Raw genomic sequence first — 16809 nt, 5'->3', positions numbered from 1 at the left:
TTTTTACCATACTGTATCGTGAAATATATCATACATTAAGATGCAGTACTTGAAAGCCTGCCGTCTCTGAATATTATGAGGTCTAATTACCCTGAAGATAAATGGGAACACATATCTCGCTGTAGGTAAATCCAGTTTTTGAAACATGCATCATTGCTTGTAAAGATCGCCCGTTAGGTGGCGCACTGAAACCACAGACTGTGGCGCGCTGTTGGGTTTTAAGGCTTTGTGTGCCATCAAGGATATGGTAGTACAAAACCCACAAAATTCTTACATAGGATTTTACTATCGGGCCCACGTAAGAAGGGGCCCATGAACACCGTTGTTTGCTTTAAAATAGAGTGGAGCTCCTGTAAAGGTTTGGACCCCTTACAATTCTCGTGTGATTTCAAAAAGGGCAATCGGACCGTCACATTTTTTTCTTTCTCCGTGGCCCTGGATTCCATAACATCACTATTGCTTACGGGTTTGTATTTACATAAAAATTAAGCTTAACTATCGGAAATGTTCGAGACACCTCCACTTGCATTAAAGTCTGTATCTATTGCATGCAAAGTACACACGCTGTGATTAGAACCTGGTTAGAAAGGTAGCCCTGGGTGCGTCGACATTTTGTTTACATCGATGCTGTCTTGGTTCGTTAACCCTGGTAACTGTGAGGTAGTAGATTCAGCTGGCTTCATTCGTGACTTTTCGGAGTAAAAACAGGACGCAAGGGATTTATTGCGGAACTTTTATTTGCTCGCCTTTCATCTGTCCAACGAACCACAAGAAGGTAACGCAAGATCGGAACGAAAGAGAAATGCTTGAACAGAATGTCGTGCGCGCAACCGAGCACGTTTCGCGCACAACACCGATGGAATGACATAAAAACAAACAAAAACGTATATATCATGAAAAGTAAAACAACGACGACGTCGGGAACACTTATGCACATTCAACAAACGACAAATAATAATAATACGGATCACTTGGTTATGTTATTATTATTATTTCGATCCCACGTAATGAAAAGATTTCGTGAGTTATAACTGTTTTTGATCTAATTGTCCACAAGCACGCTAACAAACCCCCGTTTTTGGAGTTCAAGTGAAATAGTTTGGCTGAAAGTGAACGTGATGTAACAGCATTCAGCGAAGTTTAACGTCAAAAGTTGACTTGGTGAGAATGCAAAACTTCTAAAACAAATGGCACATTGTGCGAAAGGCATTTGTTTACGTTACGGCGCGCGCACACTTGGACCGTAAACTGTCAACATCGCATCCGAACCGGGACTTGGGGATTTATCCTTTGACGCACACAAACCGCTTGCCTTTAATCCCCACAATAAGTTGATGCCGACCCGTAGTGGTAAAAATACATATTCGAGCACGCAAAGGCGACCAAATGAACCTGCCTGCCTTCTGAAGCCGGTTTTGCCCCGGATTAGCGCACTGAAGCATGATTTCTATGTGAAACGTGGGACGCGTCCGCGCAGGTGTGTTTCGGTGGCGATGAAAGGCGAGATTTGAAGTGGAAAAATTGAAATAATTGTCCGGGAAACGCAGAGCGCGCGTGCGTTAACGGCAGTCGCTTTTGCGGCGAAGAACTTTTTGCACCTGTCCAGCGGGTTACCAGCGCAGCTGGCCAAACTTATGGACGCTGAATGCAGAACGAGCCAAAGCATCTAACCTATACACACCCTGTTGTTGTTTTTAGGCGTTGCGGAATTAGGACGCGAGTAAAATGCCGGCAATTGAATGCATTTCTCCCTCTTAATATTTTCTCCCATCCAAACTGGACTTTGCGTTAATTAAACGCAAAAGTGTTACCGATACATTTTTTAATTTAAAACTTGATTCGTGTAATTTGTTTACACCAGATTTATACAACGCCTTGAAGGGTCTGTGTTTAGTGGCTGTCAAAAATGTGTCCAGTTGCTTGACAGGACGTCATGTTGCGATAAGAGGCTTAACACAGCTTTTACATTTGAGTGTGCCTCCAGATCGGAATCCGTAAGGAACAAAATGCCAGCGATTTTGTTAATGCCAAATTCGCTGGGCGGTGGTGTTTCACTTTGCGGTAACATGGGTTGGTGAAATCGAAAAGTGAAATTGCGACGCGATTGCATCAAGAGATAAAAATCTGCCGATCATTTTACAGTCTTTAAGTTGACTTTTTTCACGATGATGTGGTAGCCTAGGCTGTGGCAGCGTATTTGGATTTGAAGCTCGAGTGATGGCCGATATGCCCTTAACGACGATAAATAATCTTGTCAAAAAAAACACGAAACAACTTATAATGAATTAAGGGAAAAGCAAAATACGCATAAACCTCGACATCGAGTTACAACCGCCCGCTAGGTGGCGCGAGAACCGTCACAATGTTCACCCTCCTTGGAGCCGAAGTGTGACCAATGAAATTCACGAACTGGAGATTGCTGGGTTGATCAACGGCAGCGACACGAGGTTACTCGCATGTCGTGGAAGGTTTTTAAAACAACCATATCATATTCGTCAAAGTAAAGGACGCTTATTGGCTCAAGTTTGTCTGGGACGCAACAGGGCGACGGTATTTCTGGATTGGTTGCCATCAAATGCATTTTGACGATGGCGTGGTTTGTCGGATTGGTATCCTGAAAATGCAAAATACAAAAATTATAAGTGTTTTTTTTTTATAAAATTGAACCATTAGTTTCATAGTGTTTAACTCTTCAAACTGGAAGAGGAACATGAGGATAATTCCTTTGATTTTGGTGGTGGTTGCTGTAGAGGAGAGCATTAGCACTGTGACTGCAAACGCGTAACATGTGATCGTCTATGGTATGACATTCCTTTCGCAAGAGAGCAACGCCAAATAAAGATCCAAACATCGTGCGTGGCAATGCGGAATCAGGACATTTTATGCCACGCCCTGTCCCCTTCAGGTGCCAAAGTCCCGGGGGTTAAAAGCACTCTGGGCATTTAAGCCTGTAAATCGACCGCTCAAACTCGTGTTTTCTTGTCCGCCGTGCTCCCACACCCATTGAGAACGTGACGATAAAGGGTTTCACAGAATTGTTATGTGCCCAGGTATGTAAGTTGATGCTTTGAGTAAATTTAGTTGCTTATAAATGGTTATTGTTGGGGTTTGTTTTTTATGTTACTGATTAAAACATTATTTTATCTTCTGCAAACAATTTTTTTCCACTGACAATTTTCTATTCCACTTGTTTTAACCATAATCCTGGGATTACAGGTTGACTATATATGCTCGTGTGATAATTTTTTCTTTTAAAATGGGGTTGCCACACCCTGTTTTTGTCTCTAAACGCGCACATTTTCAAGTTTATTCTGCTGCGTCATCAAAGAGTAGCATGCTGTTTTCGCCGATAGGCTGAGGGTAACCCTGATCGTTTTGGTCTCACGACATGTTTGACCTGAATGCCAACAATTCTTGACAGCGAACCCCGCCCCACTCACCCCTTTTACTGATCCTCAACTTCAGATACAACCCATTTACAGTAATACATTTGTCACGTTTCCCACATCAATCACATCGGCAGCGCATAGCTAACACTTTGCCAAGAATACACTCAGTCTTATGGTGTGTTGACCAATGGCGACATCTACAGTCAATTTCAACCCGTGGTGCTAATGTCCTTTTCGCGCTTGCTAAATGGTAATTTCACACGTATCATTGGTGATCGCTGGAGGACGCAGTAGCGATGTTGTTATACACTCGAGGAGACCGCGCGCAATAACCTCGGCGCGTGTAGCAGGGTTATTTAGAGTGTTCAAAAATCTATATTCCTAAAAGTTTAAGTTATCTTTTATTAGCATTATTGCCAACACAGACGTGTTAACAGGTTTTGTGTACAATCCAAAGCCGTTTGTCTCACAACGTCGTTCGATACAAGTTTTTCGCCTACTAAAAAGGCATAATTAGTGTCACTTGTTCAAATGCAAACCTTACGAGCAGACGACTATAGGGTTTTGAACAAAACCTGTTGATCTACATGTATTTGGGGGCTTAGTCGCATAAAAGGACCCAGAACGACATTAGGTTTTTTCAACTGGCCAATGACTCACCTTCATATTTGCAAGTGAACACGTTCCCGCGCAGTAATATGACTCGAACGAGTGGGGAGCCACGATCCAATTTCCCCAGCCGATTTCCTGAAAATCAACCAACATATTTTTCCTCCCGCACCCCATCGAAGAGTCGTTGTTGCATCCTTTCTTCTTTCCCTTTCTTTTTTTCCCCTTCCTGCACTTCTTATTTCTGCGTTTTCCGCCGCGTTTCTTCCCCTTGCCCTTGCGCTGCTTGACGGGCTTCAGCGTGGACATAATTCTGCTGCTGGGAGGCTCGGTTTGCATGTTGCCAAGCGAACTCTTGTCGACACTAGCGGGCGCTTTGTCGTTCGGAAGGTCGTTGCGGCCCCTCGGCCTGTCAGGGTTGTCAGGAAGTTGCGAGGAGCGCCTGGCCTGGAATGGAAATAAATGAATGCTTCAACAAAAAAATAAAACTATTCAGAGATAATTATATTACATCATCACAAAGTTACAAACCATTAACTTTATTGTGATCTACAAAAAGTTTCTTCGCAAGTCATGCAGTTTTATTTAAATTAAGTATATCAGCCCATCTCATTACATAGAGTAAAAGCCAATGTACGGCCGCCCTTACAAACCCTCAAACAGGCACATTCGGTGTCATAAAAAATCACAACATTGACTATGGCCTCACGCCCAAGCTTGGCCAATATCCGGTTTATATACGAGCCGGAGTACAGCGGAAATTGGCAAAAGCGACCATGAATGTTGGTCCGTTCCAGCACAATCGAGCACCGCGGCTGTGTGTACACTGTTACTAGGTAATGCTTAAAAAATGGGCGAAAACACCTGTTGCATCAACGCCGCGTGGCGACTTTATTTTGTTTGTTGCCACGCAATGTGGTAAAAACTGCTACAAAGCACATTTTGCAAGCGCTTTGTTCCCAACAAATTACAAAGTGGTTTGAATTGAAAGAACCCGTCCCCGACTATTACGCGTTTACAATGGCTTTAGTATTGAAATTTCATGGTTTTGCATGAGGAGCGCTAGGCGATTTTCAACTTGTTGCGGCGCTTTTTCGTACCCAACTGAATCAAAGATTAAAACGAAGAACCTCACCCTTATCTTTGCCATCCATTCCGTCGTGTTCAGCAAATCGTCATGAAAATCCACGTCCGGTGTATGACTGTCCCCGGGTCTTGTTTCGTTAGTGTAAACTACCAAGACCGGAGTACCACTGGGGGGTGTGTCGGCGACCCCTGGCCTCGCCATGGGCGTTGGGCGATTTCTGTTGTCCCCGCTGTTCCGCTTGGCCCTCTCGGTGTCCGTCACCACGAAGAAATCGGGCAGAGCGGGCTCGGTGGAGTCCGGGGTTTGTGGAGAAGGTGCGTTCCGGGCAATGCGATTCAAAGGGGCGTGGTCCCCGTTAAAGAACTTGGCAATAAGGACGTGCCCCGGTGCCCGGCTGGCCAGCACCACTTTCGTGAGTTTGGCGTCCTGCCATAGTGATTTTTTGGTCTGTCGTATGCTCACAAGACCGCTGGATCGGCGGTAAACCTGCAAGAGGTACAATATGTGGAATTAATATTTGTTCACCACTGTAAAGATGTTAAAGACCGATATATGTGAATCAGCAGAATATATAATTATTCGTCGCATACTGCTGCTAAATGGATACACCAATCCCAAAACGCACAAAACATGCTGGTTTTTGAACTGTTTGTTTGCAAATTGCACTATTTCAATTTATATTTTTGGAAATATTCCTACATTAGTTGTCACTGCAGCCAAATCCCTTTATTTCAATTCTTACCATTCTTGTGTCACTCTTTATTCTGCCCATCTGTTCAATGCGATACGCGCCTACGTAGACAGACCACTGCGAACGATTTCCATTTTGGCCATCCAATCGCAACTCAGACGAAATTATCGTCTCTTTTTGTGGTATCGTGGTAACGTTAAACGCGTACACGCGCATTTGACGTGACGTATGGTTTTGGCCGTTGTTGTGGTCAACGGAGGCGATTGTGATTGGCCTGCCCATATCACGTGGTCTGCTGGGTATGTTACCTGCGGAACAACGAAAGATATTAATTTGTTGATGGCTAGGTGGGTCCACTTATACACTAAAAGGTTAGTGGACTGAGTAAATAAAGTTAAATGCTGAAGTCATTGGTTCTAACATTAGGGAAAGTACACCAATGCGCCTTAGAAAACAAACGTAATTATAGAGTATGTGCCGTAGTACTTATGTTACGCTACATTTCGTCCGTAAACCTCTTGTAAATCTGCACTGTAACGCTTTATTTGGCGTCTCAGTAAAAAGGCCAGATGGCCGACGCGGTCTCATGGATCAGTTCCGCTTCCTAGGACATTGATCGGATCAGCGCAAGTTAACTTTACGGACCCGTTTTCAGCTTGATCCGACTGTCTCGCATTTTGCTCCTATGCTATTCTTGTTCTCTTCCACTCCTTCGGTTTCGCGCGTTCGTTTCCGCTGGATTTTCCTCACGAGTTGTGGCAAGGATTAGCGATCTCTGTCAACGGGCCACTTACGAGATTCCCGCCTTTCGCGCACGTGTGATACCGATTCGAACTTGATTGCCAGTTGCGCTCGCGTGGTTACTTACACGCTTTCGCAACCGCACTGTCCTTTGAGTGACGGCGCACCTGGCGTTCGGCTTAAGGCGACGTTTGGCGGGCGATGAATCGTCTGCTTATGCTCGAGATTATCCGTTTAACGCTTCTCGTATCTAAAGTCGCGTCGAACACGATCGAGGTGAGCTTTGAGGTGTAAGTTACCGCGGTTTAGGGGTTTTAGATTAGGGTTTTTAGTTCACACGTGTCCCTTACAACCTTGAATTTTTAATGGAAAACTCGCATACAACGTTCCACGCACTGAAAGCATGCACAGCGTTGGGTGTATTGTTTTGCTGCTTGACAAGACAAGGTGTCTAGTCTCTAGGCGCGCATTGCGAGTGAGACGGTGCTACAATGTGTACGTCATGCGCGTGGCTTAATTAAATATCGCGATATATCGTCGTTACTTCCAAGCGATATTGTGGTTTCTCTTGCAATTTGCCGCCTTCGTGCGCTTTAATAAAATCATGTGCACAATATACCATCGCACAGTGGATCGGGTTAATCGGAATTTGATGGGACCAAGAAAACGGGTTTGCAAGATCCCACGAAAACATCGTTTTCTACCTCTGAAGTTTAGACAGACTGCTTTGTGTTTTGTGATGGGGCGTTATCCCATAACATCACGTTCTCGATACGACCGCAGGAGCACGAGACTAAAACAGATGGCAAACATAAAGCAGACACCTCGTTCACCGCAAAACACATTGTTGGCCCCAATACCCATATCTTCCATCCTCTCTACCACATGAACAAAGTGCTGCGATTTTATGTTCTTAGCACAGCGACATGTATTTATACGGGTGAACACGCGGCTCAACGGGCCAATAGAACACGCTAGAAAACGTACGGAATGTGTTAATTTGACGGATTTATGCGCGTCAGGCGCGTGCGGGTCAAGTACCACGTTGTCGGCACCCAAACAGCGAGGTATTTGCCGTCAAAACCGGCTGGTTTACAAAACAACTAGCAGAGGTTGAAGTGGCCTTAGCACGGTTGTCGAACATCTGTCCTTCGTTGTCACTTGCCATCTACTGGGACTGCCCTAAAAAGGGCATCTGCAAGCTCTGTTTGTTCGCGACATTGATTGACGCGCTTGCGGTGTCAAAAAAAAGCATTACGGGGTCGTACATTGGGGTTGTTACCCCGCGGCGGTTGCTTTTGCAATGTTTTTGGCAGTAACAACGCAAGCCGTTTATGTTTGTGCCTTTATTCAGCTGTGTGCCGTTAACACCTGGTGGAATACGTGATCAACATCTGACTTGCTCCTGTTGAGGTAACTGAAAACCGCAAACGTGGTGTAAACGGTGAGCGAGTCAAACCGAAGCCTGTGCTTGCAAAGGAGCTAAAAACTGAGATTCCTCAATTCAAATCATGTCAGTCAAAAGAGCAAACGCACGCAAATAACACAGAAATCATAAGTCGCGTGGAACGTCAAAGATCGTCAAGCTTGTGAACCCAAAACATGTTTGACAGATCAGACGACACGTTCCATCTGCACATTTCTCGAAACCGAGGATTCCAGATTTGCCCGCACTTGTTCCCATATTGTATCACACCTTGACCGTAACCTGACCTATTGCGCCCCCAGAAAGATTCGCGATCCCGCGTGACCCACACGTTGCATACGCCGTTACCTCGGTTCGCTCGCAGACCCCAGTGTAGGAGATGCGATTTGGTTAACGCTGATCGTGTGGAACGTAAAGGAAACAATTTCCAGTTTTGGAAACAAGGTTTCTTAACAGCGAATTATGGAAGACGCACTTTTGCAGGTTTATCGTTGTTTTTTGACACGGATGAAAATTAATTTAAAGATTGCGCTGCTGTTGTTGATGGTCATAATGTGTTTTTTAACATACTGACTGTGCGGCGAGTGTCGGATTAAACGTCGGTTCAATACAATCTACGTTAACTCCAGTGCCGGAAGGTAATCATTATTATTGAATATCGATTTGAAGGTGACGCATTGCTCCTCGTCGTGGTCTCAGAAGAGCGCCGTCCGCGCTCGGAATGAAACCATTAAATTTGGCAACTGTGAATTACTAAATGAGGCGTTTGATCTCGGCAGTGGTAAATAGAAATTAAACCGTTATTTGCTCGCACGGGTGGTCGACCGCTAGAGCAGGTGCTTGAGAGCAACCTGTTATTTTCACAGTGTGGCGCGCGGGTTCGTGATGCCAGCCTCATTTTGCGGCCTGCTCAGAAATTCTTCTGCAGCAAAAGTTGCGACTCGACGTTCGTTGAGAGGTTGCCAGCTTATCAACATGGCTTGGATGAAAACAGACAACGTTTGCATGAAAACAGATTTTTATGACCAACCGAGTGAATTGCGGTACAAATTACACACGGATGCAAATTCCCTGAACATTAATTGGATCGCGTTATTTCGCAGCGAAATCGATTTTTCATGCAACATTTTCCCAAAACGTCTAATGCTACAACAAAACGCCTAGTAAAGCAATACTGGTTTGAAATTTAATGATGACTGTAGGGTGAAGTTGTAGGGTAATAAAAAACATTTTCTTCGGTTAAATAATGATGCTATAAATCGATTTAGGGCGATGTGTTATAAAACTTTATCATCACAGGTGTTCACACATCCGGCAAACGATTCGATTACGATTTGCTTAAGGTTCTAGACACAGTCAATTTGCCGGGGTGTTTAAAGTTTAAAACGGTCTAAAACAAGCGCAGAGTTGACCGATGTACGTAGGATCGAATACCTCATATGACTCGCAGAATGCATCAGGCTGCTGGGTCAAAACAAGTTTCAGACGTGCCCGTTTTGCACCAACGTAACAACAAGCTTTAGTTTTATCGCCTTAAAGCATAAAACCAATGGCGAAATTAATGTAAACACTCCCATGGAAAAGGTCGTTGCAGCAAAATTTACGACACAAGGCACAATAAACGGCGGAGAGTTTAACTGATACACAGCCCATTTTCAGAGAATAGGTGAAATTGTCTGTATGGTTTAACGCATTACTTGCTGCAGTTACTTCGCTAATCTAGCTTGAAGGAATAACGTTTGTAAGTTGAACCGAGAAAGCACCGTACATTTAATTTTCATCAACTATTTATTTGGACTCCGGACGAGATTAATAACACCATTAAGTGCATGTAAACATAATGCATAGGAATAGTCTAAACAAATTTTCATGCGGTTTAGGGCCACAATGCACATACAATTGAGTCCGATCTTGTTAAGTTACTGACGTTGTCAAAAATACCAATGGCACGTGCCGCTATAACCAGGCAATGAGCGCCTTTGAACACAGCGCCCGAATATGAAGTTCAACAATGTACTGGCCCCGCACGCGAGCGAAGCCACTAGACATTGGAACCGACCACGACAAAACAGGAATATGAAACCGACCAGGCATGGCCCGCGGAAACTCTCTCTTGGAAGCCATTACGGACGCTCTGGCCTGTTTATGAAATATACATGTTTGCTTTTGCATCGTAACGCATCGTCGCTTGTCGGTCGTATACACGAAGTCCTTACAGCAGAAAATTGTGCGTTCGCCGGAATACGTTTGGTTGGAGGCGTGATGCTGTGCGGAACCGCAAGGTTGGAGTTGGCCAAAAAAATTCTGACTTCTGGGTTATTTGTCCAAAACAAGATGACGGTTTTCGACGATGATTATGGGATTTTAAAAAAACATGGCGCATTGATACGAAATCACGCTTATTCAGCGGCTCTCTCGCCATTGCGACAAATCACGTTGTTTTTATAACAGTTTGTTGCTGACTTTGCCCAGCTCAATGTTACAAAAAGGCAACAAAAAATACTCTTTATGACGCTCGACGTTCTAATCGTTATCCAACGGATCTTAGTGGTGATACTGTGCGTAAGTGCGTTACCACGGCGAATATAAGAAATTATACTCGCTTTTAAGTGAATTTAACGTTGTACTTCCCTGAGATTTACCAACATAAACAAACCAAGTGTACCTGCAACGGAGAAAAAGCTCCTGACGGTGTTTCCTTGTGTCTGGAAGTAATACTGCATTTTGCTCGAATCGTCTGTGAATGTGCGATATAGCTCGAGCATGAATTCGGGAGTACCGGGAACAGAGTTCTCTTGATCGTCGAATATGTCAGGCTCATTTTCCCCTTCTCGTGATCGGTGCCTGTCCGGGCGTGGCCCAACCATGTGGTCAAATCCAAATAGCTGCCGCAAGGTGTCGCGAACAAGGTTGTTGTTTTTTCGCTTACGCCCTCGGCGTTTTTTGCCGCCCTTCTTTCCGCCTTTCTTGCCTTTTCGAATCCGGCCCGGGTTGCGATTTCTTCTAGGTTGGGATTCGGTTTCACTGGTTTGTCTTGCAATGTCGACATCAGGCGTCGTATCATCCCCTGTGTTGTTTCGAGTCGCCAATTCACCCTCGGCTCTCGCGTTCGAAGTCGGCCGGCCAATGCGGCGTTTTTTCCCGCCTTGTTTCGCCCGCTTCCCAAATCCTCGCTCTGCGCAAAACGCCAACAGCACGCACATCGTGAGAAGTACAGCAAACGTCCACTGTTTGCCCGACATTTTCTTAAAGTTTGAGCTAGCCAGAAGCCCCCAAAATTTATTGCGACCTGGAACAGTACAAAGGGTTATATTTTTACGGTGGGTAAGCGTAACAAAACAACGGGTTCGGGAGCGTGGGAATATGTGCAGTCAGAGGCGAATCGGTAAAAGCGATTCAATAGCCTCCATTACCACAAAAACTTTCCTAGGTTCACATGGAAACAAGCCAGCTGTTCCGTCTCGCCTGTCTGATCTTAAACGGACAAAAGGCCAAGGGTCAAACTAACACATTGCTTTTAACCCTGTTATCTTAAGCCGAGATCTGGCAGCGACGCTCTCCGTGCTCGGGTACTTTTACAGTGGCGACCAAACGCAGCTGCGCGATTAAGGGTGCCGGGGGTAAACGTTAAAAACATGTTGATCACTTTGGTTGCAACCACCGCTTAAACGGTGACAAGAATGGTAAAAATTATCCGCTGCGCCTTCTACTATTTTCGCTCGTCGTTGCCTCGACAGGCGAGCTTAATTGCCATTTTAAAGGTAACAATTTTCAAATTTCATAACGCCTGGTAACTGATGACCGTTTTAATTTTTGACAAGAAATTTGATAAGATGTTGGTGAAAACACTGTAAAATACATTGTAAGTTTTTCCACTTGCAAAATGCTAACGGTGCTGAAAGTTCGCGGAAAAAAATTGAATGCCGATGCAAAAGCAATGACATGAAATTTAAACTGCCTCCTAATCAAAGCCACTGAGAAGTTTGCAACTAAACAATTCCAGATGTGGTATTCATTACAATACCAAATCTACATTAAAAAACTTTCAAATATATTAACTCTAAAATTTTGCACTTGCTTTCTTCGCATTTTACAACACTCCTAACTCTACCCGCCTCAGTCCCAACACGAACGGAAAATCTTTCTCATTCCGCCATAAAACCTGACGGACTCGTGAAAAGAATCCTCTGAGTGCTTCGACCACGCTCCCACAGCGGTCGCCGTTGAATGGTGCCGGAGATACGAAACGCGCGCATTTATATGAACAGCACGTGGCCCTGACGACGCACGCACCTGAATCCGGGAAAAATAGAATTCGAAACCGGCGGTTTGTTGGACAAGCCCGGTCGCGCGACCTCCATTGCTTTCAAGAAACAAAAATTGTAAAACAATTCGTGAATTTAGCGAAGCGCGACGGACTTCCGCATGTGACGTCATGCTGTTTTTCTCACGTGAGTCGGATGAATGATAATTTGAACATGGGCTTGGCTAACGTGGTTAACAATGTAACCGCGTATACTTAAATCCCCAACCCCAATGGCAATTGGGCTTTATTAACGATTAAACGCTAAGTGACTTAACACGTTTAAATATGTCACAGGCCTAAAAGCGGAGGATGATTGCTCCCGTCACGCCCACTTCGACCACACTGTGGTAAAATGGCGACGCGCGCGGTTTTTGTAATGACCCAATTTTGGAAAACGGGGCGACGATACTTCATACACTGCCTGACATCAATCAAGTCACCTGCACGACCGCCACTTCAATGCTTTGGCCATCAGTTGTTTGCTCAACTGTCGCGGTTCACACCTCGACTTGATGGAGTTGTTGTAAATTAATCTTAACCCGCGTGGCTTTGTGTGCTCAGCCGTCTCACTTGGGATCTTCCGAACCACTCGCGCGGCTCTCGACAGCTTCGATAAGCGCTTTTCCATCGCGATTTTATCACTATCCGTTATCGCTGACTTTTTGCCGCGTCCGTCCATGGAGTTTTAATCGCCATCTTTCGGGGTTTTGAGAAAAGACAGCACGTTGAGCTTTGGTGTCAATTTTAATTGGCTGCAAAACCGACTTTGGGCGAGAAGAAGGTTTTTGGACAAGCAATAATATTAACAATTTTTTTGGGACGATGAGGTTCGCAATGTTATTGCTGCGTCGGCCAACCAATGCTCTTGCAATATCGGAAACGATCTATGAAAATCTGCGTGTAGATTTATGTGTTTTCGTTTGAGCAACTTTCGGCGATTAAGACTGTTAAATTAAAACATTCAATTTAATTCTATGATACCAGCTTTGTTCTACTTTAAGTAACCTGCCGACAGGACCATTGTTTCCACATGTTAGGTCTCATCAGTGCACCTTGATAGCGAAGACTGACTATATACAGTCGCCGACATCCGTTGCTATACATTGTTGCACTTGTTACGCAATCTTGTTTTTTAATCTGCTCATTTCAACAAATCGGTTTCAATAAAATCTATCACAATAGCAATTACTAAAAGTTATGCCAAACATTTACACAAAGAAGCAGAAACAAACATCGAAATCTATGTTGAAAAAGCCGCGATTATGATAATTGGAAATTTCAAAAACAAATTAATAAAGTCTTTTTTGTGTCATATGTTTTTACTTTGCAATGTTCAATGACAACCTTTTGTTATGAGCAATACTTAATATTTGGATGAAGGTGCGCCATTTACTGAAAAATGAAAATGCCTTTGTAAAAGTAAACCGCACTCAAAAGTTGACATGTTGAGCCAACAAAAAATAACCATTGCTGTTCTGAATCGTGTAAAGGGCAAGATACAGTTCAAGGAAACCTATGACAGGTGCACAAGGCTTCGCACAAGCTGATCGACGTCCAATCTTTGATGAGCCGGCCATGCGATAAGAACCCTAATTGACCAACCTGAGCGAAGCCCTAATTGGTTTTCCCAGCAAACAACAGCGCTGATTGCGATCTCGCACCTGTTCAGTGGGGTCTTGCGGTTGATTTCAGACAACAAACTGTTTGGTTTATCTGTTTCAGCGCAATCAAGGCCGGAAGGGGACCTTAACCGCGTTGCCTTAAGTGTGTGTACAAGCCGTTTGCGATACCTTTAGCGCGACTACTTCGCTATTTCGGACCACAACTCGACTGTTGCCAACGGGTGCACAACGCGAACGTGTCGTACTAAAAGCTTGGCACCAGTTTTTGTGGTTATTTGTACAACAAATCAGGAGCACCTGTTGTTTGGCTGCGCGCTACCTTATTTCGCAAATGTTACTGTTGCGACGACGAAAGTGGAATTTTGTGTTCGTGCGATGGCTGTCGGGTTTGGAGCGTGTCAGATGCGGTGTATTGTTTGGGGTTGCAAACCGTGGCAGTAGAAGTAAGTTGACGGCTCACTTTCTGAAACGATTGTAACGTTGGCTGAAACCGAGACAAATATGCATTTATACAAGAGACTGAAAACTTCGACTTAGACAACAAAATCAAAACAATGCCATTTTAAAATCCTTATATGTTTTTTTCTAATCACCTCAGAAATTCAGGTAACGTGAATTTGTGAAATGTCAACTAAACGATAAACTGCCTCGTTTTAAATTGACAGCAAGCCACCCACATACTTTCCCTAATCGCGTTTTTCCAAATAAACACGTGGCCACAAGCACGCCACAAAGCTGCTTGAACGAATAAATAAGCGAAATTACACGTGGTCTAGACTGCAGAGCAGTGCTTCATTTTCAGTTGCGTTTACCTCTACTGAAGTTTGTAGGAATTTCGCTTACCCAAATATTGTGGCATACATTGCATTTTCTTTGTGAAATTGTTCCACTTGCTTTTTGGAGGGTACAAGTACGGACTAATCGTTGAAACATGGTTATGAAAACAAGTCAGATGATAGCAAATATTATTTAGATACAAAATTTAATATAACTATCAAAATTGTGGTTACCTATTCACCCCTGTAAAACTTATTAATTGTGGTTATATATTCAGCCGGGTAAAAAATACCGCCCTGGAGCCCCCGAACAAGCTTCGTACGGCGAGAATCACTTAAATAGTTGCGCATTATTACTCTCCCTCTGTCAACACGGCACACAGCTGCGCGTTTCGGCTTTCCCGAAGTAATCAGGCTTATTATTTAATATCTGTCAACTCGCAGCCATCCAGGACGGGGTTCATAACTCAGTTCGGTTGTCACGTCTCGGTCCCCTTTTCATCTATCCACTTCCGACGTCCGGGTCAACACAACCAAAATAAATCACCACCCTTTGAAGTTGCAAACTTCAAGCTTTTCTAATTCCGCGGGCGATGCGATTTCTATTGTTCCAGCTGCTTCATTATGGGGCCCAATCCCGTACGTGCACTATACGTATGATTATCGAATCTGCTTAATTTTGAGGTGTACGGACTAACCCCCCACAGTCGCTCGACTAGGTTATAAATTTGGTATGGTTTTCAGCGCGTTCAGACTTTCTCCCTGTGGATTTATGAACGCACCTTTTGACGTAGAATTTAACGTATTTCCCATAAAACACGCGCTGTTTGAACTACGGGAAGCGCGTGTCGCTTCTAGTTACGTGGTTATGTCCAAACTAAAATATCTTGCCGGCTTCGTTGGACATTTGTATAGTTTAAAAGTGGGTTCAAAATGTTTTACAAAACTTATCAACAATTTAAGTAAAAAAGTGACGATAGTTTTTTTCCACGCGCAGACATTTTTATGAGCCTGCAAAATGTTGCGTTTTATTGCGTTGAAAAGGCTTTTGTTGTCAGGAAACCGAATTTCGAGTAATTTTCGTTTTCCCGTTTTGTCAAACGACACCATGGTCATGTAAAGTCCTCCTATGATGTCTGTGCCCGGGAATCAACTCCTCGAAGATTGGTTTTGGTTTCCGTTTGGTTTTTGACATCGACAAAACCAGAAAATTGATCCTGATTATACAAACTAATTTGGGACATTATATATCCGTGTATGTGATACACATACATGCAATTGTTTCATTACACTGAATTCATAAACACATTCCACTATATTAAATATCTCCTGCAATTTTATTGATTAGCAATTTAAAAAAGTTGACAGAACGGTAATTGCTACTCTGTGGATATGAGCTTCTGCTTTGCCACGATTGGCAGTTTCAATGCTACTTGCGTGGTAAATACTTTGCCAAACGCATGCGATATCGTGCAAACGACGAGAAGCGTTATCGTTGTAATGTTGGCAATAAGCATGGACAAGCAGACATTTTCCATAGAATCACGGCCAAAACTCTCATAAAGTGGCCCAAAATCGAAATAATTAAAAAACTAGCAAGACGAGAACGCCTGGATCTTGTGCAAACGCGCCAACCACAGCAACAGCAAGTGAGCAAACACAATCTGGCCGCAGCCACCATTTCTTTTCATTGCATTGTGCGACAAAATATGCCGACCTGGCCACGACGTGACGAAAGAGTTACTCAGCTGACTGCCACAATATACTTGGTTTGCCTTCCTTTCAAGGTCTGATCACGATTTTACTGCCAACAGCTGGGATTCTTTACATATGTTTCGTTGATTTATGACATCCCAGGGCTGTCCTATTTGCCCTTGAAAGAGCCGCTTTCTCGAGAAGGAAAAACTCTTTAGTCCGGTGTAAGAATGGCCACAAAGCTTGTGTTAACCAATTAAGGATTTGCTTAGTTTGACTGTTTGACTTGTCTGTAAACTCTTGTTTTCATTCCGCCTCAAAATACGATTACGGGTCTTTAAAAAACCATAATATCCACGACATTCAACAAAAGCTTTCTGACCAAAAACACACAAACGTCTCTTCGTTTTCTCATTTCAAAGCAAAACAGCTAAGAGAAATCGCAATCTCCTCTCACAATCAGCTCC

The 16809-nt window shown here is 43.8% G+C and overlaps 1 protein-coding gene across 1 annotated transcript; it reads right to left on the bottom strand.

Annotated features, from left to right (window-relative positions):
* Positions 1-719: 719 nt before the first annotated feature.
* On the bottom strand, positions 720-11228 carry LOC145894093 (uncharacterized). Its single transcript, XM_082982547.1, has 5 exons — positions 10609-11228; positions 5828-6084; positions 5134-5571; positions 4050-4445; positions 720-2614 (listed from the first exon to the last, which is right to left on the bottom strand). Exons 1-5 carry the CDS (start codon positions 11183-11185, stop codon positions 2429-2431), a joined length of 1854 nt encoding a protein of 617 aa, XP_082838673.1. The 5' UTR covers positions 11186-11228; the 3' UTR covers positions 720-2428.
* Between the last annotated feature and the right edge of the window lie 5581 nt (positions 11229-16809).

This window comes from Ascidia mentula, chromosome 3 (genome assembly GCF_947561715.1).
Source record: "Ascidia mentula chromosome 3, kaAscMent1.1, whole genome shotgun sequence".
Classification (NCBI taxonomy): Eukaryota; Metazoa; Chordata; class Ascidiacea; order Phlebobranchia; family Ascidiidae; genus Ascidia; species Ascidia mentula.
The sequence above is the reverse complement of the archived record's forward strand: the minus strand, read 5'-3'. Positions and strand labels throughout refer to the sequence as shown.

Excerpts from the sequence above, each read along its gene's own strand:
- LOC145894093 (XM_082982547.1), bottom strand. The coding sequence starts at position 11,185 with ATGTCGGGCAAACAGTGGACGTTTGCTGTACTTCTCACGATGTGCGTG. Across the intron at positions 6,085-10,608 it reads GAGCTTTTTCTCCGTTGCAG|GTAACATACCCAGCAGACCA; the intron begins GTACACTTGGTT and ends GTTGTTCCGCAG. Across the intron at positions 5,572-5,827 it reads TAAAGAGTGACACAAGAATG|GTTTACCGCCGATCCAGCGG; the intron begins GTAAGAATTGAA and ends TACCTCTTGCAG.